Genomic DNA, 24,818 nt, shown 5'->3' on the forward strand with positions numbered 1-24,818 from the left:
TGGAAAGTACAAATACGTATTCCCAGACTGCAGTCCTGGAAAGGGGTTTACCTTTGACTGTTAGCATGGCGCTGGTGACGGCATTCAGAGCCTGGTAGGACACTTCACCAGCCTGATCCAGCTGAACGCTCTTCAGAGTGAGAACACGTTTTGTACCTTCAGCCACAATGTCACATGTCTGAGGAAGATTACAACACAGAAAAATACAAGATTAAACTCCAACATATTCAGAAAAATTTCAACATGAAATGCACAATAAATTGATAAATGGCTAATAATTCATTGTGAGTTGATGAACTGTACAAGACATTCAGTCTCACCGGTGATCTGGTCAGAACTTCCCCTTTGAGCTTCCATTCTCCTGGAACATCGTCTTCTGAGATCTCCGTCTCAAACACAACATCTTCCTTCTCCGTTATCTCCATACTGGACAGAGGCTTCAGGACCTCTGCCTCCCGCTCTGAAACACCATACAACATGGAGGATGAAATATTACAGACCGACAGACAGATAGATAGACAGATACATAGATAGACAGACAGACAGACAGACAGCCACCTCCTAGTGTCAGTTTGGCGGTGTAAACGCGGCCCTCCACCTCCAAGGCATACTCCGCTACATCATTAGGCTGGCAGTTCTTGATGGTGAGTGTCAGCGCCTTTCCATCCTTCTTCATCTCCACCTTATCAGAAGGCGTAATCTCATTTTCTCCTTTGAGCCACTTCCAGTTGGGAGTGTCCTTGTAGAGCTCACATTTGAAGGTGGCGGCTGCTTTAGGTTTGACGTGTTGATCTCTCAGTGGTTTCACAATCCAGTCTTTAACGACTTCTGTTGAAGTCAGACATAATAGAGTAATTTTCCATTAAAAAAATTGGAGAGCAGACCACTCCATGTCATTAAATAAACAAGCAGCACCTCACAGAATTCTAACTGCATTGGTTTCAAGGAGGAGATTCAGCGACACATGGTCTTACAGCTGTTCCTGCAGTGTTTCTGTAGGGGGCACTTGTCTAAAATATATAACAACGTAGACAGTAATTCCATAACTCCTCTGAGTTAACTGAGCAGTATTCTTACCAATCACTTTTACGTTGGTTGTCGTCTTAACATCTTCTTGAGCAGCTACCTCACATGTGTAGACTCCAGCATCTTCCTCAGCGGAGTTCTGGATGGTCACTGCGTGCTGCATCCCAATGATGTTGATCTGAACCTTGCCAGCCTTTTTCTTCAGGACCTCGCCATTCCTCTTCCAGACCACATCTCTCTCTTTATTCAACTCACAGGTCATATAAATAGGCTGACCCTTCAGGGCTGAAGTCCCCTCTTCTAGTTCCTTAATCCATTTCACAGGCAGTTCTAAAAAATAAAGTAATTAACCAAATGAGAAATTTGACATTTGGTCAAGGCTTCTTCTAAAACTTCTAAATTGTTCTTGTATGCACAAAAAATGTAAGAAATAAGAATAAGAAATATTAAATACAGATTAATAAATCAACCCAAATTGTACTCCATATTTTATCAAGATAAAAGAAGCTTTTCATACCTTCAACAATGAGCTTAGCTGAGCACTGTATTTCCTTGCCAGCATTCTTAGCCACACAGGTGTATTCACCAGTATCAGACAGCTGGACATCAATAATGTTCAGCTTACGATCTTTGCCATCAGAGGTGAATTTGTGCTTGGGGCTCTCACGGAGGTTGCTGCCATCCTTCATCCATGAAGTTATAGCGGTGGAGGGTGAGACCTCACAGTCAAACACAGCAGATGAGCCAATGGACTCAGCCTCCTTTAACACAATGTCTTTGAGTTTCTTAATGAACTTCAGAGGAACAGCTTTCAGCTTGAATCCTCCGAAAGGATCCTCTGGTGGTGATGGGCCTTTTCCACCAGGCCTCAGGCCCCTGCCTCTGCCACCATCACCAGGAGATGGGGTCTGTTTTGCTGAAAGACAGATTGAGGGCAAAAAATATAACCCACTACTAATTACAAGGACCTCTATGACTGGCTGTATACCCTGAAGCTATGATGACATTATGAAGAGGTAGAAAATGTTATTATATCGGTTTCTTGCTGCTATGAGCAGGGAGTAATCATTCTTACCTTTCAGCCCTCTACCTCGACCTCTTCCTGCTTCTTCTGCTGGTTGCCCCTCTGTTCAAAAACAGTTCAAATAAAAATAAATAATCTGCACACAGGCTATATTCTTACTATAATTACATAAAGGTTAAATATGGATTGATGGGCAGTTTGAAATACTGAAGGTGAATGGAAAGGCTGGGTCTCGGACAGTCAAGACAAACACCAACAAATTCCAACATGACAATAATGGAGCCTTGATGGTATGAAGAGATGGAACAGTTAACAGATGGAATAATGGAATCATTGACAAACAGTAATGACAAGATATGAAGATGAGACTTACTGAACTGAAAGGATGAGCAAAAACATGATTCACATTGACACAGGACTAAGATGACATATCAGACATGGATGTGATGACATTAACAGTGTTTAGATGAAGGCATGAGGTTGGAAATGTTATCTGCCGGTCAGCTGGGACAGCTCCTGTCTCACCTCTCCTGGTCACCCCTGGAGCCTCCAGTGCAGCATCCCCTCCTTCACTTTCCCAATCCTCTGAGCCATAACTTTCACGGGGAACCAACTCCCAACCCCAGGCTTCATCCCCTTCTTCTTCTCCTTCCTCCACCTGGGCTTCATACTCCTCTTCAAAGACCTCCTCCTCAGGCTGGGTGGACACCTTCCTGAGCTGCACAGATTCAGGAGAAACCTCCTTCATCATGGGGATTTTACCTTTCCCAGGTTTCACTGGTTCCTTTACTGGTTCCACAGCCTTCTCCTCTGGTGATGGTTTCTTAGGGACCTTTTTGAGAGTTACAGCTTCAATGGAGTCTTTGGGTGAAACTGTTTTGGGAATCCTTTTGACTTTTTCAATACTTGGCTTCCTCTCAATAGGAATTGACTCCAGCTCTTTAGGCTTTGGTTTATCAGCCTTGGGCGATGGGGTCTTTTTCAGCTCAACCTTTTTGAGTTGTTCCACAGGTTTTAAGACTACTTCCTCTTTTTCCTCTTTCTTCTTTGGGATGACTCCCTTTTTCAGCTGCAGTGGTTTGACCTCCTCAGGAACCTTTTCTGGTTTCTTATCGGGAGCTGGCTTTGGAGTCACTGTTTTCTCCACTGGAGTTGGCTTAGCCTCTACCACCTTCTCAGGCTTCTTTCTGGGCTCCTCGGGTGTGTCAGCCTTTTTCATATGGGCTTCAGTCTCTCGTCTCGGAATTTCATCTCTACTGATACGACTGGGCCATCTGTCATCTGTGGGCTTCTTGTCTTTTTCATCTTCTGTTTTCTTCTTGCTGGGCTCCTCAGTGTCCTTTGATGGTCTGGAGAAAGGTTTCAGCTTGATGCTTTCCATCTCATGTTCTGGTGGTGAGATTTTCTTCACCTTTGTTGGTCCTTTGCCCTCTTCCTGCTTTTTCTCTGGCTCTTTTTCTTTATCTGCTGGTTTTAGAATCTTGGTCAGTGGCTCTTCTTTCATTTCCTTTTCCTCTGGTTTCTTTGCAGGTAGTTTGAACTCCTCCTCTCGAGGAAGCCTCTCTGTACTTTGGATAGGCACTGCTTCCCTGCTTGGCCTGTCCTTTTCGTCTTTCTGTGGTTCCTCTGTTGCTTTTGAAGGCCTGTCAAAGGGCTTCAGTTTTACTATTTCTTGTTCTGGTTCATCTGAAGGCAATTGTTTTACTTTTTTCAAGGCTGAACTCGGTGTGGTAGATTCCTTATCCTTTGGTGTCTTTGGAGTTTTCTTTATGGAAATCTTCTCCTCTGGCTTCTCTTCTTTAGGGCTGCCTTTCTGAGGGGCCCATGAACTTTTGACTGAGTCCTGTGGCTCTATTTGTTTATGTTTTTTAATTTCTGGCTTTTTCTCAGTGGCTGTTTTCTCTCTAAGTTGTCTTTCTTCCATGGGTCTCCTTGTTGCTACTGACAATTCTACAGTCTCTTCCTCATACACTCTCTCCTCAGCATCAAAGACTGTGGTTTCGGTGACCTTTATAGGCTTTCCATCCTCTTCAACCTCTTTTGATGGAACTGATGGAGTCTTCTTCAGTGTGATAACTTCATGTTGCTCTTGTATTTCTTTCATGACCCTGCTTGTTTTCTTCAAGGTGGGAACCTCAAATGTGCCATCGTCTTCCAATGGAATTATACCTCTTTTGTGAAGAACCATGTCTGAGATGGCAAAGGTTTGACATTATCATAATATGAGGACAGAGTGTACATATTACAATGAACACGTTTCCATCACATGTAAAATACAAAGTAAACATAAAAAATAAAAACACGAAACAACTGAAAAACAGTCTCACACTAATGGATTAATCAACACATATGACCATAAGACCAGACAAAACAGACGCCAGTAACAGACCAACCTCACAGCATATACTACTTGTTACAGAGAACACTACCATTGTGATCACAAGTAACTCTTGCTCATCAGCTTCCGTGTTGTGCAACTTTCCTGTTGATTGTGTCGTGAGAGTGTGTGTAACTGGTAGTCAGAGCTCCTACCTTTCTTGACTCCTCCTGGTGCTTGGACAGGTCCCTTGGTTTCATCTAGCACAGAGGTATAGTCCAGAGAGAAATACATTAGACCACTGAATAAGCACTGAATGGAAAAGGAAGGGTCTCCATATAAAGTAATTGTACATCGATATGACAGTGATAAAACAAGTCTAAATGTGAAGGAAAAAACTGTGATCAACAGTCAAATATCACACTCAAAATGTGTAATTTAACATAAGGAATGAAGAGGTGGAATCAAGTTATCATTTGTATAAGGAGAAATGCCGCATGCTGCTGCTGATTTCATTTGAAGTGTACTGAATTAGCATGACAGACAACACAGAAAGAGAAACGAGAAAGATAACATAAAAGTTAAACCTACCTAGCTAAGAAAGGTCAACAGGCAAATAAAGCAATATAGAAAATACATACAACTGGCCAACAACATGTCAACATTTACAGTCAAATGAAGCAAACCAAAGAGTTTGTGCTTAGAGAAGAAAGAAAAAGAAAAAACGTCTTCAATCAAGAGGACATTTCCTTCGGTCTTTCTACCTGTCACAACAGTTTTCTCTTCTGCCTTGAAAGGTTTTTCTATATCTTCACATTCTGGTTCTTCAGCCTTGATCACCGGCTGTGGTTTGGCCGCTTCAAATATGAAAAAAAAGACCAAGTTGGAGCGTACTCTCTAACACAATAAGTTGAGAATGAAGAGCAAATTGTCATTTTATATAGTAAGAGTAGTTTACTGGTAGTAAACGTTTTGATACCTTCTTGCCTTATTTTCCTCTCCACTTCCTTAGCTTTTTCAGAGACTTCAGGCTTTTTGGTTTCCTTTTTGGATTCCTCTTGAACTTTTACAGCAGCTTGTGGCTTTTTCACTTTTGATTTAAGATATAAAGAAGTTTCAACATAAAATTCGACAGAAAGTGCCGTAAAGAAAAATGCCCGTCTTTGTTCTATGTAGTGTTCCTGATCATATGAATTGTTCTTAACATTGGTCTTTCCTCCCTGCAGCTTTTTCTTCTTGCATTCATCTACCAGGCTTGGTCTTTTCAGTAGTTTGCTTACATCTAGTGAAACTTTGGAATAATCATTCTAAAATGGAAGGAATCTCTGCCCGTCTGTCCTTTGATTTTCTCAACAACCACTCATCTGATTGCCTTCACATTTTGCAGGTGTATTGCTGAGGACCCAAGGAAGTGCAGTGTCAAGTATGACATTGTTTGGATGAGCGGTTCTCTAATTAGCTTGCTCACAGTTTAGCAAGCTATGTGTTTGTGCCAAACATAGAGATGTGATGACATCACATGCGTGACACAGGCGTGATGAAGTTGAGAGTACAAATCCCCGCACTCAGATTACAAATTTCCACAGCAGGTGCAAGCTCATTTTGAACGGGCACTGCACTAGTGTTTAAAATGTAGCATTATTCAAGATCAACATTCATCTATGAGTGCCTTTGAAAAGCACAAATGGAAGCATAAATAAAAATACAAACAGTGCAAATAAGTAAAAGGGAAGACATGAATACCTTCTTGGGTAATGTCCATTTTTACAAGTGGTTCTTTGACTTGTAGAGGCAACTCCTTATCCTTCACAGGAACTTGGAACAAAATAACACAACAGTCAAGATCACACTAAAATAGATGCGACGAGTACTGAACAACACAGACTCACAGAACATAGAACATGCACAACAAGAAAACAGACAACTTTAGACTTAGTAGAGTATGGAGTATCAAGACTCAAGAAGCTAATGTATTCTCCCACTTCCTCCAAATTCAAATCTGGAGAGTATAAATAAACTCTGAGATGATGGAGGAGGAGGTGAGTATGGATGATTTGTGCTCTGAAATACATGTTTGGTGACACTACGAGTTGTTCTCTGGAAGATTCTTTCAGGGGAGTCACTCTCTTTTCTGCTGGATCCAAGGGGAATGCCTTGGTTTCAACACTGTTTTCAAATACATGAGCTTCTGGCTCCTTCCCTTCTCTGGGAACAACGCTCAAAGGACGGACGTCTTCGTAACATTCTCTAGAAGCAGGTTCCAGACAAGATTCTACAGTTTCTGAGTCCCATTTCCCATGGCACCAACTGACCAACTGCATATTCTAGATCCATTTCTGAAGTGTCTGATTCATATTCCGTCTTTTTCTCGGTCACTTTTAGTTTAGTTTTGACATGTTACCTCGGTAACAGATGTCAAGAAGATACTACAGATGAAGAAGTCAAATCAACTGCCTCAGAATCAGTTAAAGATGACCCCATTAAAGTTACTTCCACTGATATAACTACAATGAGAAGTGAAAGAAAAGACACTGGAAAAAAAAATGCTTCCACTACTTGTTGCATGGAAGACATTTCCAAGGAATCATTGACAGTAAAAGGGAAGCTTTTGTCTCTGTGTTGCTGATATTTCTTCTAGAAATGATTTTATACAACTTCCCTCAGCCAGAGGAGTAACTGAAGCCATCCTTTTAACTTGCTCCTGCCTTATTCTTACTTTTTCATCGACAGCATCGATTGCAATTTAATTTGAAACTGATTCAACATCAGACCAAAATTCTTTAGTTTCATCTGCTTTTTGCCATCTCTCAGATGGGGTCACTACAATATCAACATCTTGCTCAATGAATGGTTCTTTATATGCATTGTCTGTTACAGGCGTCACTTTCCTTCCAGTTCAGAAGGTTTTCCCTCCATTTTCTTTCTCATAGAAATCACTTCGGCAAGTTCTTCTTTAAGAACTACGGTTTTGGATTGGACTTCCACTGTAATCTCTCCTGCTTTACGTAATGGCTGCACTCTCTTTCCAGCATTTTGTCCTTTTAAAAATTCATCAGAAGTTACCGCCATCTCAGCAGGAACTACAACATTTATTTCCACTTGTTCCTCCCTTGTTTCTGTCTCTTCAGCAGCAGTAACCTTGGCAGTTTGGTTTTTAAACATAACTGCAACTTCTTTTAATGCTCCCACAGCAGTGCCTTCAGTGTTATTTGCTCTCAGTCCTCTCTCTTTTCAGATTGTGCCTTCCTGCTTGACATGCTGGTCTCTCTGGGAGTTTTTAGAGATGACCTCCATCGCAGGGATAATGGAGAATTTTGTTTCAGCTTGTTGCTGTCTCATTCTATTGTCTTCAGTAAGATTAACTTTGGGAGGCTGGGCTTTTACAGTGATTACCTCTGACTGAACTTTGTCATCTTTAATATCTGCCGTTGTATCTAATGTTTGCGTTTTCTCTCTTTGGGGATTTTACTTCATTTGGTGTAATGCCTCCTGATAAAGCTTCCTCTATTATTGCACTGCCTCTGAAAGGTTTTCCAGTTTTACCCCAGTCTTTGACATCATATCCTGTTTCTCTATAACAGGCGTGACTGGAGCCTTTATTTTAGCTTGTCCCTGCATGTTGATTTCCTCTTTCCTTGGAGCGAGTGACTTTTACACAGACTACCTTCATTTCCAAATCTTTTACATTATGCCCTCTTGAGCTGTACTGTCCTGAATTTGTGTTACTACCCTAACTGGCATAATGCCTGCTGAAACAATTTCAACTTGTGTTGTTGCTCCTTCTTTGACGATTTCTTCAGTTCTACCGTATTTTTCAGGACTATTCTGCTCTGCCAACATGCAACGCTGTTCAGTCTGAGCTGTTTCTTCAGTAGGTTTACCCTGCACAGTTCTGACTCAGTTCTTCAGTAGGTTTATCCTGCACAGTTCTGACTCGGTTCTTTGAGTCATGCTCCTCAGTGGTAACCTCTTCTTTTGCTTTTGGGGTTGTTATGTGTTTAGCTACCCCGATGTCTTTCCTCTTAGAACGATCAGTTCAAGATTTTGTACCTTTACTGTTCCTCAGGCGAATGCCATATCATTTGCCTCATTCTTGGCCCGGAGACGTATTCTTCTGCAGTGAAAGTCAAATAAACCCCCTTCATTCAAACAGGGGGTTAAGGAAGTGCTTTCTATACTACCATTGGAAAAACCCAGCTATAATCAAATTAGATCAGGGGAATTTTTTTACCAGGATTTGGTCCCCTTTTATAGAATGTGTTAAGAGCCTGTCTTTTGCTTAACAACAGTGTTTTTTATAAGGTTGGGAAGTGCTCATTTGGATCTGATAATGCACAAAATGTCCCTGTGTTTGTTTTATTGTGTACTGTCAAATGTGCTTTGTATTCTATGTCTGCTTTTTTGTTTTTGTTTTCTAGTACTATTCTTTTCTCTTTGTCTATCTGTTTATATTTGTCTTCTATATTTGGAGGGCCTTGGGGTGGGTGGTGTGGGTGGGGAGGGATAAATGGGGAATGAGTATGTTGTATTGACTATAATTCAAAAACTATAAATAAAGTTAAAAAAAAAAGATGTACCTCTCAGTTCAGCCTTTTCCCTTCCTTGGCTAGACTTTTCTGATGGACTCAACATGTCTACTTGTGACAGTGATATGATATTCTTTTCCATAATGTCTTCTTCATCCTCATAAAACACTTGTGCATGTTCTTCTGCCATCTCATGTTCTAGAATCTCCTCAGTAAGAGCAGTTTTCTCTGTGGCATAATAAATGTCCTGTATCTTATGAGCTTCTGCTCTTTTTTCTGTCTTTACAAGACTGGTCATCACTTGAGGACAGAAGATTTAAGAGGGTTGAAGGGAAGGCACCGTTCACCGGTGCCAAGAGATTAGGACAAAACACAAAATCAACACAAACATTGGGGTTAATAAAGATAAAACAGAGATAAGACATGAGCAGGGAAGGATAATCCACCTGTAGTGGTCTATCATCACTGACCAAGATATCGTATTGGTGGACACATGTTACATTTCAAAAAGTTTAGGACAATGTGTTGTTTGTTGTACCTTTCTCAGGTCTAGTCCGTTCTCTCAACATCTTATCCTTTGTGTCAGAAGATGCAACAACAGCAACAGTCCTGGGGATCTTCTTAGCCTCTGGTTCTTTAAGAGTAATACATTTTTAGAAGATGCCGATTAAGTCATAGGTGAAGAATTTCACACACAGAGAGTTTACAAGACAATAAACAAGAAGGAAAACTTCACATATACACACAAATAAAATGTACCTTAACACAACCAACCACAACACGAAGAACTGATAGGACAGAACAAATGCAAAAATGGCCAAAAGCACGAAACCCACAATGTAGGATGATTTCACACATGGTGAGATGAAATCAAAAGGGTCAGTTCTCTGACGGCATGTTTAAGAAGGTGAAGCATGGGCGTTGAGTGAAATGATTATGAATGAAGGGTCCCCAGATACGTTAGGATGAGTAAGAATAAGGTCTGTTCTCAAACAAAGAATGATTTGAAATGATTTTTGAAATGATGATGAAAACATGATTGAAGTTTTTCTCGCTATACCTCTGGAAGACGCTTTAGAAGAGGTCCTTTTCTTCTCCATTGGTTTTGTTTCAGCTGTAACCTCGACAACACAAACTTCTTCTTTTCTCTGTGTTGTGTCAATTGAATGGAGAGGAAGAGGGATTTGGGGTTGTTCTTCAAAGGCAAATTGAGGAGTTTCCCAAAGAGATTCTTCAGTTTCCAACTGCCTCTCTGTTGTGGCAGTTTTCTTTTGTTCTAGATTTAAAGAAGTGACCGAGTCACCCTCAGTCTGTTGCTCAGACAAATTTAGCTTCAACTCCATATCTGTTACTGTCTCTTTCCTTACTTCACTCTCCTCTGTCATAATTTCGGGTTTGGGGGCCAGCACCGTTGCAGGCCGGGCTTTGTCAGTAACCTTCTGAAGTCTATCAGTTGTCTCCTCACGTTCAAGCCTTTCCTTTCCCTTCTTTTTAGCATGATCAGATCTCTTTGGTGACATTCTTCCTACGACATCTATTTCGGCTGTTTTGGAGTCAGGAACCACTGTCTTTTTTACTTCTGTCTGCTCCAGTCTAAGTGTTTTCTTGTCTACCATTTTCTCTTCTCTGGCAAATACTTCTGGGGGTTTGTCTGGCACTGTAAGTTGCTTTGGCTGGACCTTTTCACCTACAGTTTGAATAATCTTTTCAGCTTTACTATTTTTCTCTGCAACATCTGACTGAATCTTTATATGGTCTGATGGTGATTCCTCGTGTGTCCCTTCTCTCTGAGGTATCACTGAAATCTCCCTTTCACTGTCTACGGTGCGAACAGCTTGCCTATGTTTACCTTTTGCTTCATCTCTCTTAACTTTTGTTAACTGTACATCTTCAAATGAATAAGTAGCCTCTTGAGTTTTCACTAATTCTTGTTCTCTCTCTGGTATGTCACTGCGATGTTCCTTAACTGAAAGCTCTTTATTTACCATATCTCTTTCTGGCATTTTCATATCCTCTCTCTCTGTTGGCTCTTGTCTAACTGGTTCCCTGGCTATACTTTTTGAGATCTTTGAGGTTTCCTTCCTCTCTACTTTACTGTATGTTAATGTATCGTCTATGCTGGGTTTCTCCAGCTGTTCAAGCTTCTCTGTGTTCTTCTGTGTGGAAATCTTTCCTTCAGTCCCATCTTGTCTATGGGTTTCAACCTCTTGTCTTCTCTCTGATATTGTGACTGATGTTTTTTGAGTCTCCATGACAAATTGATTTGTGGTCTTAGGATGCTGTGGTACACTGTCAGTCTCTATCTTAACAGACACATTTTCAGTTTCTTCCAGCTGCTGGCTATCAGGAACGGTTTTTGTTTTGAGAGTAACCTCTCCAACATTTCTGACTTGTCGTGGAACTTTTTGTTCAGGAACTTCTTCTGAGGCTGACTCACATCTTGCTGACACACTGTCTCTCCTCTCACCTATGATGCCCTCTTCAGGAGACTCGATGTCCCTGACAAAGAAATGCTCCTCGGTCTGAGCTGTTTCTCCAGTAGGTATACCCTGCACTGTTCTGACTTGTTTCGATGATTCATGTTCCTCAGTGGTAACATCTTCTTTTGCTTTTGGGATTGTTTCATGTTTAGTTACCCCGATGTCCTTCTTAGAAATGTCAGTAACAGATATTGTACTTCTCAGTTCAGTCTTTTCTTCTCCTTGGCTAGGTTTTTTTGATCTACTTGAAATATCGATTTGCGACAGTGATATAGTTTTATCCATAAGCTCCTCTTCATCCTCACAAGACACTTCTGCACATATTTCCACCATCTCTTCATGTTCTAGCAACTCCTCAGTATGAGAAGTTTTCCCTGTCACATAATAAATGTCCTGTATCTTCTGAGCTTCTTCTGCACTTTGTTCTGTCTTAGCAAGACTGGTCATTACTTGAAGACAGAAGATTTAAGAGGGTTGAAGAGAAGGCACCATTCATTGGTGCCAAGAGATTAGGACAAAACACAAAATGGACACAAAGGGGTTAGAAAAGACAAGACTTGAATAAGAAAGTAATTTTGGAACAGTAGTGGTGTATGATCCATGTGCAGTAACTGTCCTGCACTTTAGTCTGCCAAGTACCTTTCTCTGGTGGAGATATTTTTTTCTGCTGCTCAGCCACTGGTAAAGTCTTGGGAATTTTCAGAGCCTCCATTTCTTAAAGAATATATCAATATATCATATTTAGCTCAAGGCATTTCATGTGTACAAGATGAAGAGTAAAAACACAGCTGACAAATACACAAAACATAAAAATTAACAACACACAACAGACATTGGAAGTCTAAGAGGGGTGTAAGATCACACTGTACCTATTTAAGAGAAGGTAGCAGCAGCTCAGCTTTGATCAAATGACCCTTATTCAGTTAACATTTTCTGAAACAGCTTGGCCAGTGTTATAAATACTTGTGGATACACTGTCCTTGTATAATGGTCATCACATCTACTTTTTGTATATTTTCAAGTACAGAAAATTAAAAATAAACTGTTCTTATTTCGTTGGTAACTGGCACATCTTTACTGTAAACTGCACACAGACGTTCATCCATACTAAATAGCTCCATAAACGAAATGCAAAAAAAAAAGAAAAAAAAAGAATTATGTAGCAAAGAGCTGGAGTCTGCCTCGACAGTACCTTTGGGACAAGTTTCCTCCACTTCCCTATGAGCAACACTGTCAGGTATTTTCTCAGGGCTTTTTGTTGGAATTTTTTTCTCTGCAGCATGCTCAGGGACCTTCTCTGGTTCCTTTGGAGGTTTTGTCTCTGGTTTAACTTCAGGTCTAACTTCCTGAACTTGCACAGGCACACTTTCAGGGAGCTCCTTCTCAGAAATCTTCTCTACTTTTTCAGGCCTTTGAAGAACTTTTTCAGGCCTTTGAGGAATTTTTTCAGGCCTTTGAGGAACTTTTTCAGGCCTTTGAGGAACCTTTTCAGGCCTTTGGGGAACTTTTTCAGGTTTCTCCTCAGGTTCTTTTGGTACCTTTTTCTCTGGTACCTTTTTCTCGAATACGCTTTTCTCTGGTGGCTCTTTCTTTAGTAGCTTTTCTGAAACCTTCTCAGGTTTTTCAAGTGTTTTCTGAGGCACTCTATCAAGAGTTTTCTCCACTATGATCTCAGCTTCCTTGCTCTTTTCTGGAAGCCTTGCAGGAAACTTCTCATGCAGTTTCTCTGCCTCTTTTTCCACTACCTTGTCAGCTAGCTGAACAGGCACTTCCTCTTCAAAATCATGTTTTGGTTTGGGTTTCACTGCTTTAAGATAGTACAACACACAAGCACACATAAGAAATGACTATAATAAGACTGTAAGGACATAGTGAAGAGAACTTAAATCACCCACCTGATGCTTACTTGAAACAGAAAAGCTCATGCTATTCTTATAGACCCATGCCAGTGTGTATTATTCACACTTGCTAAGATTTTAAGTAGAACTATAGTAGAAGAAAAGGCCATACACAGTGGAATCATAAAGCATTTGATGGGTTCAGTTTGTCATTGAGCAAACATCTATTAGAGACATGAATATACCTTTTTTAGAAGGCTCTTCTTTGAGAGCAGCAACAACAGTTTCTCTTTGCCTGGAAGTTTTGTCCTCCACAGAAACTTAAAAGAGGATCATTCAGATTCATTAGAAGTCTTACAAAGATCAGGACGTACTGACGAGGGGAAAAAAACTACACTCTAACGAGTGCAAATGCAGAAAAAGTACATTATGACAAAACACTTTAACACTGGACAAACAAGAATAGCATGCAGCCATACTACATACTACAGTTTAGAAAACCTAGAATTGTCTAAAGTAGTCACAATACTGAGACAATTCCAAGTTTTCTAAACTGATGATTGCCGTAAGTTTGGTGTTAAATAACATCATATAGGAAATGAAACAAGCAAGTTACAAAGACATTAGCAACCAAAGAGAAATGAATTTAAGATGTGAAGACCACATAGACAGGAGATCATTGAGAGCCTGCAGGGTACCTTTAGTTGTCACAGGTTTCACTTCAGGTACTTCTTCCTTTCTGTCCTTTTGAGGGATTGAAGTTGGTGGCTTCGGTGCTTCTGGCACTTAAAAACATGCAGAGTTTTCAGGATATTAGACTACCACAACAGAAGACGGTACGGACAGTCATCTTAATGGCTCCATGTAGGAAAAGACACATCTAAAAGACAACGTCACGAGACAGTATGGCTGCTCCTGTCATTTTATTCTACAGATGTTAGCTTTAGGTGAAACCAGAAAAAAAAGCCTAACATGTTAAGATTGGTAATATCACAATTATGCATCCTAAATATTCTTAAGTGAAATAATCTATGATAGGGTGGGAGTAAAAAAATTAGGAACACAAATCAAAATATGCACAATCATTCTGTATAAGACAGACAACATAAGGTAACACAGTGAAACACAATGAAAGTCATCAGTTTTCCAGAAGTTAAAAGAGTTAAGAAGTTTGCTGGCGCAAACAGTCAAACCACACAAAACAAACATTAGCTCAGTTCCACAAAAAAGACACACTGAAGAACCACACTGGATGAGTAAGGGCTGGAGGGCAGAATTAAGAAGGTTAAGATCAAAGAGCCTGAATACCTTTCTTTGGAACAGGCTTCTGTGGAGCAGGTGCAGGTCGTGGTTCTGCCTTGTCAGGTTCTGGTTTTGGCACAACTGACTCTGGTTTTATCATTTCAGGTTCAACTTTTTTCATGGCTGGCTCAAGCTGGGACACTTCTGTTAGTTTTGGTTCTGGAACAGCAGGCACTGCCATGGAGACAATGGATTCTGGTTTTGACACAGCAGGCCCCAGTTTCTGGACCTCTAGTTTAGGTTTAGGGATCTCTGGCTCTGGCTTAGGGACCTCTGGCTTTGGCTTCCGGACAACAGGCTGTGGTTTAGGGATGTCTGTTTCTGGTTTACGTACTTCTGGCTTTGGTTTTTGGACCTTTGGCTCTGACTTTTGGACTTCTGGCTTCAGTTTTTGGACCTCTGGCTTTGGTTTCCAGACTTCTGGCTCTAGTTCCAGGGCCTCTGGCTTTGTTTTCTGGACTCCTGGCTCTGTTTTTGGGACCGCTGGCTTTGGTTGTGGGACTTCTGGCTCTGGTTTAGGGACCTTGGGTTGAAGTTTTCTTACCTCTGGTTCTGGCTTGGTTACTGATGGCTCAGGTTTGATCTTTGTGGGCTCAGGTCTCTGGACCTCTTGTGTGACTTAAAGTTATGTGCAGAGGAAGTAAATACACACAGGGACATATAAGTAAAAAAGATTGGCTTCCTTAATAGAAGCTTGGCAAACACATATGTATACAGACACAGATAGGCAAACACTATACAGGCATACAAACACAGACACACACCCAGACGTACATCACAGACAAAGAGATTTTCCACTTCACAGTGCTAACAGCTCAGGACAACACAAATCCCACACATCCAAACACAACAAAAAGTACCTTGGGATGGAATCTCTGGTTTTGCTCCAGGCTTAGGCTCTGCCTTTGCAGCAGGTTTTGGCTCTGGCTCTGCATCAGCTTTGGCCTTGGCTGCAGGCACCACTTTAGGTTCTTGTGGTATCAGAGGCTTAACCTCGTCTTCATGTAACACAAACACTAAAATTAGCTGAAAGCTAAAACCCATTCCAAGGACAGTTAGGAACAAAGATGCTCTCAAGACAAAGAGAACAAGTGAACTTAAACAACAAACACACATATATATGGTTAAGTGACTAGAAGAAAGGGCAGTGATGGCTGGTGGTGGTACTGGGTGGGTGGGCTAACAACGCATTACGCCCGTCAATAGTTCATGCTGCAGCAACAGCAGCATCACATCCCAGATATCAAGTTACAGCAATGACACCACATGTATACCGTGTTACCTTGTTGTGCTCTACAACAACTCTACAGAGAAGTACCCACAAGAATGGCATGATGCCCAAAAAAACTCTGTATTTGTCTGTTTCACACACACACACACACACACGTTTCCTCATTTTGTCAGACAAATGTTTCAGACCCATAGTTCCTTGTTGGGTCCGAGCCGTGTCTCCTCTAGAAAGCAAGCGTGGGGGACAGACGTGAAGTCTGAGCTACACCTGTGTGATGTCTTGAGTTGATGCAGTTGGAGGACAGTAGGGGGAGCTAGAGGACAAGATAGGATGTAAGTGACTGTAAGAGGGGAGACGGAGAGTGACGTGGGTTGTTCAAGTAAAGAGGCGTATGCTAACAGACGTGTGTCTTCGAGTGGTCCCTTAGCAACACAACAACCTGCCATTAGCCAGTCCTTCCGCTGAAACCAAGTAACACAAAACGTAATGTTGTTTTCGTTTGTCCTTTTGTGTTATTTGAACATCATTTGGACAATGTGTACCCAGTCTCACCACTTCCAATGTTTCCTCCCAAGACATCAAAGAAAACGGATGAAGAAGTAAATAATCCACATCGTTCATGCTGCCGCCACCCCCACCTTCCCCTCCCCACTCTCACACAAGCATTGCAGCATGTTCAGCTTCACCAGCAGGTGCAAGTGTTAGTATATATACATATATATATATATATATATATATATATATATATATATATATATATATATATATATACACACGTATGTATGTTTGTGTGTGTGTGTGTGTGTGTGTAGATGCTGATGTCATATCTCTGATGTTGTTTAGTATTGTTAGTATTAATGTCAGGTTTAGTATTGTTCTGATCCAGAGGTGACTGACCTCTACTATCTATCTATCTATCTATCTATCTATCTATCTATCTATCTATCTATCTATCTACCTCTGTTACTCTACACTGTTGATGTCTTTTTTTACCCTCTTTGCTGTTATCTACACCTGGATTTCCCTTTGGGGATGAACAACGGTTGTCTTACCAAGTCTTACTAGAGAGCTGCAGGTGGTGGATGTTATGGACTGGTCCACAGAGTACAGACAGGAGCGGGACTGCAGCCTGTGATGCTGTGGGTGGGTGCACAGCAGCGACCGCCATGGGAAGAGGTGGCAGCTCTCTACCTCTCTCCCCATGGACAAAGGGCTGTGGACCAACTTCAAGACTGCGGCTGCTAGATGGGGTCCTCTAACAAGCCTGGGTGGAGCCAGCAACCAGGAAGAAGAGTTGGCAAGTGGTGCTGCCCAGAGGGATGCAGGAGGCGGTTCTCAAAGCCATGCATGGCTCTGCAGGCTCGGGTCACTTTGGGGTGACAAAGATGCCCCACCGGCTGCGTCAAGCCTTCTACTAGGGACATCTGAGGAGGGACATTGAGGACTTTTGCAGGCGCTGCGACCTCTGCACAGCTTGCAAAGGGCGACATGGCTAGTTGTGGGCTGAGCTACAGCAGTTTCCAGTGGGAGAGCCCATGCAGTGGGTGGGTGTGGACATTGTGGGGCCATTCCCATGCACAGCACAGGGGAACCGCTTCATACTCACTGCTGTGGACTACTTCACTAAATGGCCGGAGGCCTATGCACTGCCGGACCAGGAGGCCGAGACCATAGTTAATGCCCTCGTTGAAGGAATGTTGAGGAGGCTGGGGGTCCCAGAGTCCATCCATAGTCACCAGGGAAGACATTTTGAATCCGGGGTTTTCTCCACCATGTGTGAGTGGCTGGGAATCACGATGACTCGCACAAAACCCATCCACCCTCAGAGTGACGGGTTAGTGGAGCGGTTTAACCACACCCTAGCTGAACAGTTATCTATCTTAACATCCACCCATCAGCTCGACTGGGATATGAACTTACCCCTGGTCCTCATGGCATGCCGCTCTGCGGTGTAGGACCTCACTTCATGCACACCAGCCTTCCTCATTTTGGGCAGGGAAATAAGGACCCCTGTGGCACTTGCCTTTGGACGGGCCCCAGATGTACCATCTGCCCCCTGCAGGTCCGAGCTACACCAGGCAGCTTCAGGACCTTTTGGACATCGCACATGCATATGCCCGGAGGCAACTGCAGAATGTGGGGGTGTGGCAGGAAAGGAATTATGACCTCCGTGCCAGGGGGCAGAGCTTTGCAGTCGGGGAGCTAGTTTGGGTCTACATCCTGACCCAGAAGGGCAGGTGCCCTAAACTGGACAGCCACTGGGTGGGGCCTTGCTTGGTCTTGGAGTGGCTAGGAGAGGTTTCTATCGGGTAGAGTTGCCTCTATGGGGCCGCAAAGTGGCGCTACACCATGACCGGCTGGCACCATACAGGCGCTGTGCAATGCCTCAGACATCTGGAGGGGAGGGGGGAACACCCGCGTTGCCTGCTGTGACATCTGGGGAAGGGGGGTTGTAGCAGCAGGCCCTGATGACGCAATAAGTGGGACCCGGTCTGCTGCCCCGGTGGCCGGCTCGCCTCCTTTGGGGTCTGGGCGACCCCACGACCAGAGCCAGGGGAGGACCGACCAGGGGACAGAACGCCTATGGAGTCGAGGACTTTAATAAAGGGGGGGATAGTGTAGCTTGCTCGGGGGGGGGATAGTGTAACGTGTTCGTGGGGGGGCAGTGTAGCGTGTTTAGGGGGGATAGTGTAGCTTGCTCGGGGGGGGGCAGTGTAGCATGTTCAGGTATAAGTGTTAGTTGTTTAAAGGAGACGTTTTGCAGTTCCGGGGGGGGGGGGGGGTACACCGTTGCCTTGCTGGGTCAAGGGTTAGTGGGTCGGGACTACGGTGAGAGAGATGACCTGTGAGTTGGATTTAATGGCGTGGCTGTGGCCGACAACAGCCGTGACTAAAGCAACACTCAGTTGTACGCTTCAAAGTGCGGTTTTTTTCAAATAGCGATGAAGGCTACAGTACGGGCTGTTACTCTGCACATCCGCTGTCATTGAGCCTGGGGGCTGGAATGCATTTAGCCCAAATGTTCAGCCAATCAAGGGGGCAGGCCATGACGCCTGTCACTCACTCACTCACTCACTCACTCACTACAAAGCTGAGTGGAAGCCGGTGCTGCTGTGTGCGGGCTGTAGAAATGAGCTCATTTACACGAGTCCTGTGTTTCTCTTGTGACTACTTGGTGCTGCTGCTGCTCTAAGCTCCCCCAACATCTAAAACAAGCTGTTGCAAGGTTTTTTAACAATACTTTTCTTGTCTTCATTGTAAAAGATAGGGAGGGCTTAGCCCTGTTAGCCCACGTATACCAGCCGTCCCTGAGAAAGGGACAAACATACCAGGGGCAAGAGACTTCACAAGAACAGACTGAAAACACAGAACCCTGATGACAGAGCAGAGTGCACAGAGGAAAGACTGGCACAGCATGAAGACACAGAGTACAGACAGAGAGTACAGACAGAGAGTACAGACAGTATGAAGAGGTGAGAAGACATGCAGTATGGTGGTGAGAAAGGAGAGGGAAAGTCACAGGTACCTTTGTGCGGGAGTCCAGCTGCTTTGTCCGCGGGGGGAGCGGGAACAGGAGCGGCGGCAGGCTTTGCTGCAGGCTTCTTCACTTCTGGTGCTTCTTCTTAAAGACACCGTTCAAATCAAAAGTAACATTAGCACGGCAACACGGAGTTAGAAAAACAAGGTCATCACACACGATCCCATGTAAAGGAGAAGAAGCAAAAGCAAGGCGACAGGAAATCAGCTGGACCCAGCAGGTTCTCTACAGTTCATGTATGATGAACATGTGTGAACATGGAAAGGTACAGCTGAAAGATGCTGGTGTACATTCAGCTGAGTTACCGTACCTTTAGGAACAGGAGGTTCCCTCTTCTCTGCTGCTGGAACTGCAGAAACTTCTTCCAGCTGTTTGGCCTCTGGTACTTAAAAATAGTGGTACAGTTAAGTGGGTTTGCCCTTTTCTGCTCTTTTTCATTGGTAATAAAAAAAGCTGTTGTTTAACAGCTGAAACAATCTTGGTAACAAACAGGCTGGATCCACACCGAGTAATATTTAAAATGTAATATCATCTTGCTCAGTAGACTCTACAAGGTGATATGGAACCATGTGTAAATACACATGAAGGAAACAGTTAAAACAAGAAAGACGTTGGTCATCAATGTGCCTATCAATGAGCTCGGTGGCAGTAAACACATGTGCAGCAGAGAACCGGAGATGTGGTGGTACCTTTAGGTGGTGAGGGCTCCTTCACAGCTGGCTTCTCTTCAGTCTTCTTCTTGGCTTCAGGAGCTTGAAAGGCACTAACTGAGTTAACTTCAGCAAAAAACAAGTCGTGCATTTGCATGTAAAGCAATGATGTGCAATGAACAAAAGATGTCACGGACAAACAGAAAGCCAGCACAGTAGCTGCTGTACACACAGGTTAGAATCTGAGAGGCAGAATGGAGCAGAGAAATAAACAACAAGAGCACAGAGCAGACATTAAGTGCTGGCGATGTGGAGATAAACTTGGATGAAAGAGCAACAGCAGACATCTGCACTAGAGCAGAACCAACTCTGAACAGGGGGAGGAAGAGGGGAGGACAGAGGAACCAGATTAGGAGCGTATTTGATGGGACAGAGACGGCAGGCAGCACTGCAGTACCTTCAGAAGGGATTTCCTCTCTCATCGCCACTTTCTTGGTCTCCACAGTCTCCTCTACAGGAACTCTGGGAACTGGAAGAACAATAAGAGACACATTCAGGACCCTTAACACTATGGACAAAGCCGAGGAAAACACTATGGGAGATGAGAGACAACAATAACATATTAGAAAAACATGGACACTTTAAAGAAGACAGGTGCAGGAAGAGAGAGCCGGTGTTATGTCAAGATACACATCTAAGAGTGGCTCAGACATGGACATGGGTTGAACGAGACAAACAGTCAAATAACACAGCTGAGGCTGGGATTGTTAGAAGTGGTTCAAGGCCTTCCAGTGGATTATCAGACAATAGATACCTGCAGCTGTCGACACCTGTTGTGTCACTGTCTCTTCTGTCCACCTTTCATACTCAACTGAAGGGGTGACAATCAACAGAATGACAAAACACAACAGCATGAGCTCATTTCACATTTAACAAAAGTCATCAGCTTGTCATTCTTCCTACTGGGATCTGTCAAATCCAGTTAGAGTTGTGCAGAGACACAAGGCCAGAGGATGATGGAGTTACTGTGCGAACACACTCATGGAGAGATGCATGATGATGATGATGCATGGCGGTGATGCATGGTGGTGATGCATGGCGGTGATGTATGATGGTGATGCATGATGATGATGATGCATGGCGGTGATGCATGGCGGTGATGCATGGTGGTGATGCATGGCGGTGATGTATGATGGTGATGCATGATGATGATGCATGGCGGTGATGTATGATGGTGATGCATGGTGGTGATGAATGGTGATGATGCATGGTGGTGATGCATGATGATGATGATGCATGGTGGTGATGCATGATGATGATGCATGGCGGTGATGTATGATGGTGATGCATGATGGTGATGAATGGTGATGATGCATGGCGGTGATGCATGATGATGATGATGCATGATGATGATGCATGGTGGTGATGTATGATGGTGATGCATGGTGGTGATGATGATGCATGGTGGTGATGCATGATGATGATGGTGATGATGATGCATGATGATGATGTGTGACGGTGATGCATGATGATGACGATGGTGCATGAGGATGATGATGATGATGCATGGTGGTGATGCATGATGATGACGATGGTGCATGAGGATGATGATGATGATGGTGATGATGATGCATGATGGAGAGAAATGGACAGCATGAGAAACGTATACACACATCAGAACCTGGATGAAAATGAAAACTAACATGTAGGAAATGTTAACGCCACATTATCAGCACTGTGATGGAGATGAAAGATACACAACGTTAAGAAGATGAAATATACACAACATTAATAAGATGAAATATACACAACGTTGAGAAGATGAAATATACACAACATTATTAAGATGACATTTACACAACATTAATAAGATGAAATATACACAACGTTAAGAAGATGAAATATACACAACATTAATAATAAGATGGATGGTTATGGTGATGACATATTAAATGCAGATTTGGGCAAAATCAAATACACTGCAAACAATTTCCGACTTGAGGTGTGTTTGACTTGCCAGGCAATCTAATGATCTCAAGGGCATGACCTGTTGGAATATAGTCAAGTGTTCTTCATAGTTGTTCCCACATGTGAAAATGATTTAGCTAGCATTTTGCCCATGTCTGCATGGATGGTTGATGGTGATACTGGGTTTAAAAGAAGAAACATCACACATTGTACCTCTCTGCTCCACCTCCTCCTCATAGTGATAGGAGTATTCTGTATGTTCTTGAGAAGACAAAGCAGTATTTAGTCATGTTGAGATGATTAATTTGACGTATCTGAAATTTTCTGCTCTGGCGTAAATGTTTAAATGTTGGTTAAACTGTCACGAAGGTGAGAAATTGAAAGAAAAGAGCTTTACAGATGTCTGGGTGAGCTAAGTTCTCATTCAGTGAGGGGAGAACAGCATGAAACCTGATGAAATTAAACTGGATGTTTTCACTGAACTTTGCATTAGAAACTGGTGGGAATTGAGGAAGCAAGTCTAGAGAAACATCTACCTGTGTGTTCCAGCTCTTCTTCATAACGACAGTATTCAGAAGATTCTTTAAGACATAAAAGGACGTCCATCTCATTTTAGTGTGTTGAGTTAAGATCAGTGTAACACAAGTCAGCCTGATCTGCTATCAGATGCCGGGTTCAGACACCAAGCATTCTGAACAGAGAGAGAACCTGGTCTCTCCACACATGAGCGGTTAAATCATCCTCTAATTCTAAAAGGTTTTATGGATGGAAAAGGTGGGTTTAAGTCAATCTGAGTTCAAACATTTCACAATAAAATACTAATTCTACATCATTTACTCATGTAAGCTCATCAGTCGGTAATAATAATCTTCCCTGCTAAATCATTCTACGACTGGCATTTCAAAGGAAATCAAAGAGGACTGAACCCTGTACTAATGTATCTGATACTGACGTATCTGATGAGATACTGATGTATCTGATACTGATGTATCTGATGAGATACTGATGTATCTGATACTGATGTATCTGATGAGTTACTGATCTGATGAGATACTGATGTATCTGATGAGATACTGACGTATCTGATGAGATACTGACGTATCTGATGAGATACTGATGTATCTGATACTGATGTATCTGATACTGATGTATCTGATGAGATACTGATGTATCTGATACTGATGTATCTGATACTGATGTATCTGATGAGATACTGATGTATCTGATACTGATGTATCTGATGAGTTACTGATCTGATGAGATACTGATGTATCTGATGTATCTGATACTGATGTATCTGATGAGATACTGATCTGATGAGATACTGATGTATCTGATGCTGATGTATCTGACGTATCTGATATTGATGCATCTGATACTGATGTATCTGAGGAGATACTGATCTGATGAGATAATGATGTATCTTATGAGATACTAATGTATCTGAGCCCTGCTGACATCAAGTCAAAGTCTTACCTTGAAGAGCAACTGATAAAGGAACTTCAGGCCTCTGTACTGAGGAGTCTGGGACATCTATATGACATCAGATATGGTTTATTTCTAACACATGTTGTGTTATGATCATAAAAAACGTTGAAAGTACAGTCATTATTTTGTAGATGTAAAAGATAAGACTACATGTTGATACTAAAATATATTACAGGGTTGGATTAGATTTGTTGGTGTTAATTTTTAGAAATGTTCTCTTTAAATTATTAAAAAGCACTGTAGGGTTAGTCAGTGACATACTTACCAATAGGTACTGCTGCTAATTCAATTTCTGTGAAAAGATAAATGATTATATTAAACAATGAATGGACTGTTGCTGAACAGAGGTGTGAAAGGTGCTGCCTCACAAGAAACTGTACCTTTGGCAGACAAATAAAGCTCAGCTGTGCTCTTAGCCTCTCCTCTGGGCTCCAACCTCACAATCACTGAGTAAACGCCTATATGGAATTAGTAATGAAGATGATTTAACATAATTAAAAAAAAACAGTGAGGGCAGAATCCAAAGATTTGCGGGTGATCCGGGGGTCGATGGCACTCTACACACCTTCATCTTCAATGGTCACATTTCTGATAATCATGAAATGTCTTCTGCCCTCACTTCTGAAGTTGAACTTGGGGCTCTCTTTCAGCTCCCATGTGTCTTTGTACCACGACACAATAGCATTGTCGAAGGACACCTCGCACTCAAAGGTGGCAGACTGGCGTTCGTTGACTTCGATGTTGTGGATGCGTTTGGTGAAATGAATTTGTTCAGCTAAAACAGATAAACATGTGAATGGTAAACATGTTGTTGCTGCAACGGGAATGTATGAAATTATGTGAATGTAGTTTCTGTTTGGAAAACATCCAACAAGTGGTCAGGTTAGAATGGGCTTTGTTGGTGGTGAGTTGAGAATGATTATGAATGAGTGGTTTGTACTGATGGCATTGACTCAAAGGTGGCCATGAAAAGACAAAGAAGGAGAATCATCCAGTAGAGGAGAGGCATAAAGAGGGTTAAGCCAGAGGAAGACAAATCCAGGAAGAAAACATAAAACAAGAATACACAACCAATGTCTTCAACATTAGTCTCACAGTCTGATGGTGGTAGTTGAAAGAGGTTAGTAAAAGGGAGGGTTCTGCAACGCCTTCCACAGTACAAACCTTCCACCCAGAGGTCTGCTGTGGACTCCAGGTTTTCATATCTGCAGCTGTATCTCCCCTGGTCTTCAGATTTCAGCTCTTTAATCAGAAGCTTTTGAACCTTGTGTTTGACCTCGGACGTGAACCTGCCCTTCATCTCTAACTGCTTGCCATTTTTAAACCACTGTGCCTGCACATTGGGGATGGAAAACTGACATGACAGTGTGCATGACTGGGCTTCCTTACCAGATGTGTCCTGGAGATGCTTCTCAACCTCCACCTCTGAA

The 24,818-nt window shown here is 42.5% G+C and overlaps 1 protein-coding gene across 1 annotated transcript in view; it reads right to left on the minus strand.

Moving 5' to 3' along the window:
- LOC130120437 (titin-like) overlaps nt 1-24,818 on the minus strand; it is a 260,908-nt gene that overhangs the window by 135,087 nt on the left and 101,003 nt on the right. The window contains 20 exon segments of the mRNA XM_056288973.1: nt 52-178; nt 321-460; nt 559-828; nt 1,078-1,356; nt 1,544-1,942; nt 2,813-4,240; nt 5,132-5,224; nt 5,347-5,457; nt 6,111-6,182; nt 12,566-13,180; nt 14,520-15,131; nt 15,374-15,511; nt 17,665-17,871; nt 19,972-20,058; nt 20,390-20,461; nt 20,747-20,803; nt 23,377-23,433; nt 23,654-23,680; nt 23,769-23,846; nt 23,954-24,163. Coding sequence (XP_056144948.1) covers nt 52-178; nt 321-460; nt 559-828; nt 1,078-1,356; nt 1,544-1,942; nt 2,813-4,240; nt 5,132-5,224; nt 5,347-5,457; nt 6,111-6,182; nt 12,566-13,180; nt 14,520-15,131; nt 15,374-15,511; nt 17,665-17,871; nt 19,972-20,058; nt 20,390-20,461; nt 20,747-20,803; nt 23,377-23,433; nt 23,654-23,680; nt 23,769-23,846; nt 23,954-24,163 — 5,079 coding nt within the window.

The sequence above is a fragment of the Lampris incognitus genome, chromosome 11 (assembly GCF_029633865.1).
Source record: "Lampris incognitus isolate fLamInc1 chromosome 11, fLamInc1.hap2, whole genome shotgun sequence".
NCBI lineage: Eukaryota > Metazoa > Chordata > Actinopteri > Lampriformes > Lampridae > Lampris > Lampris incognitus.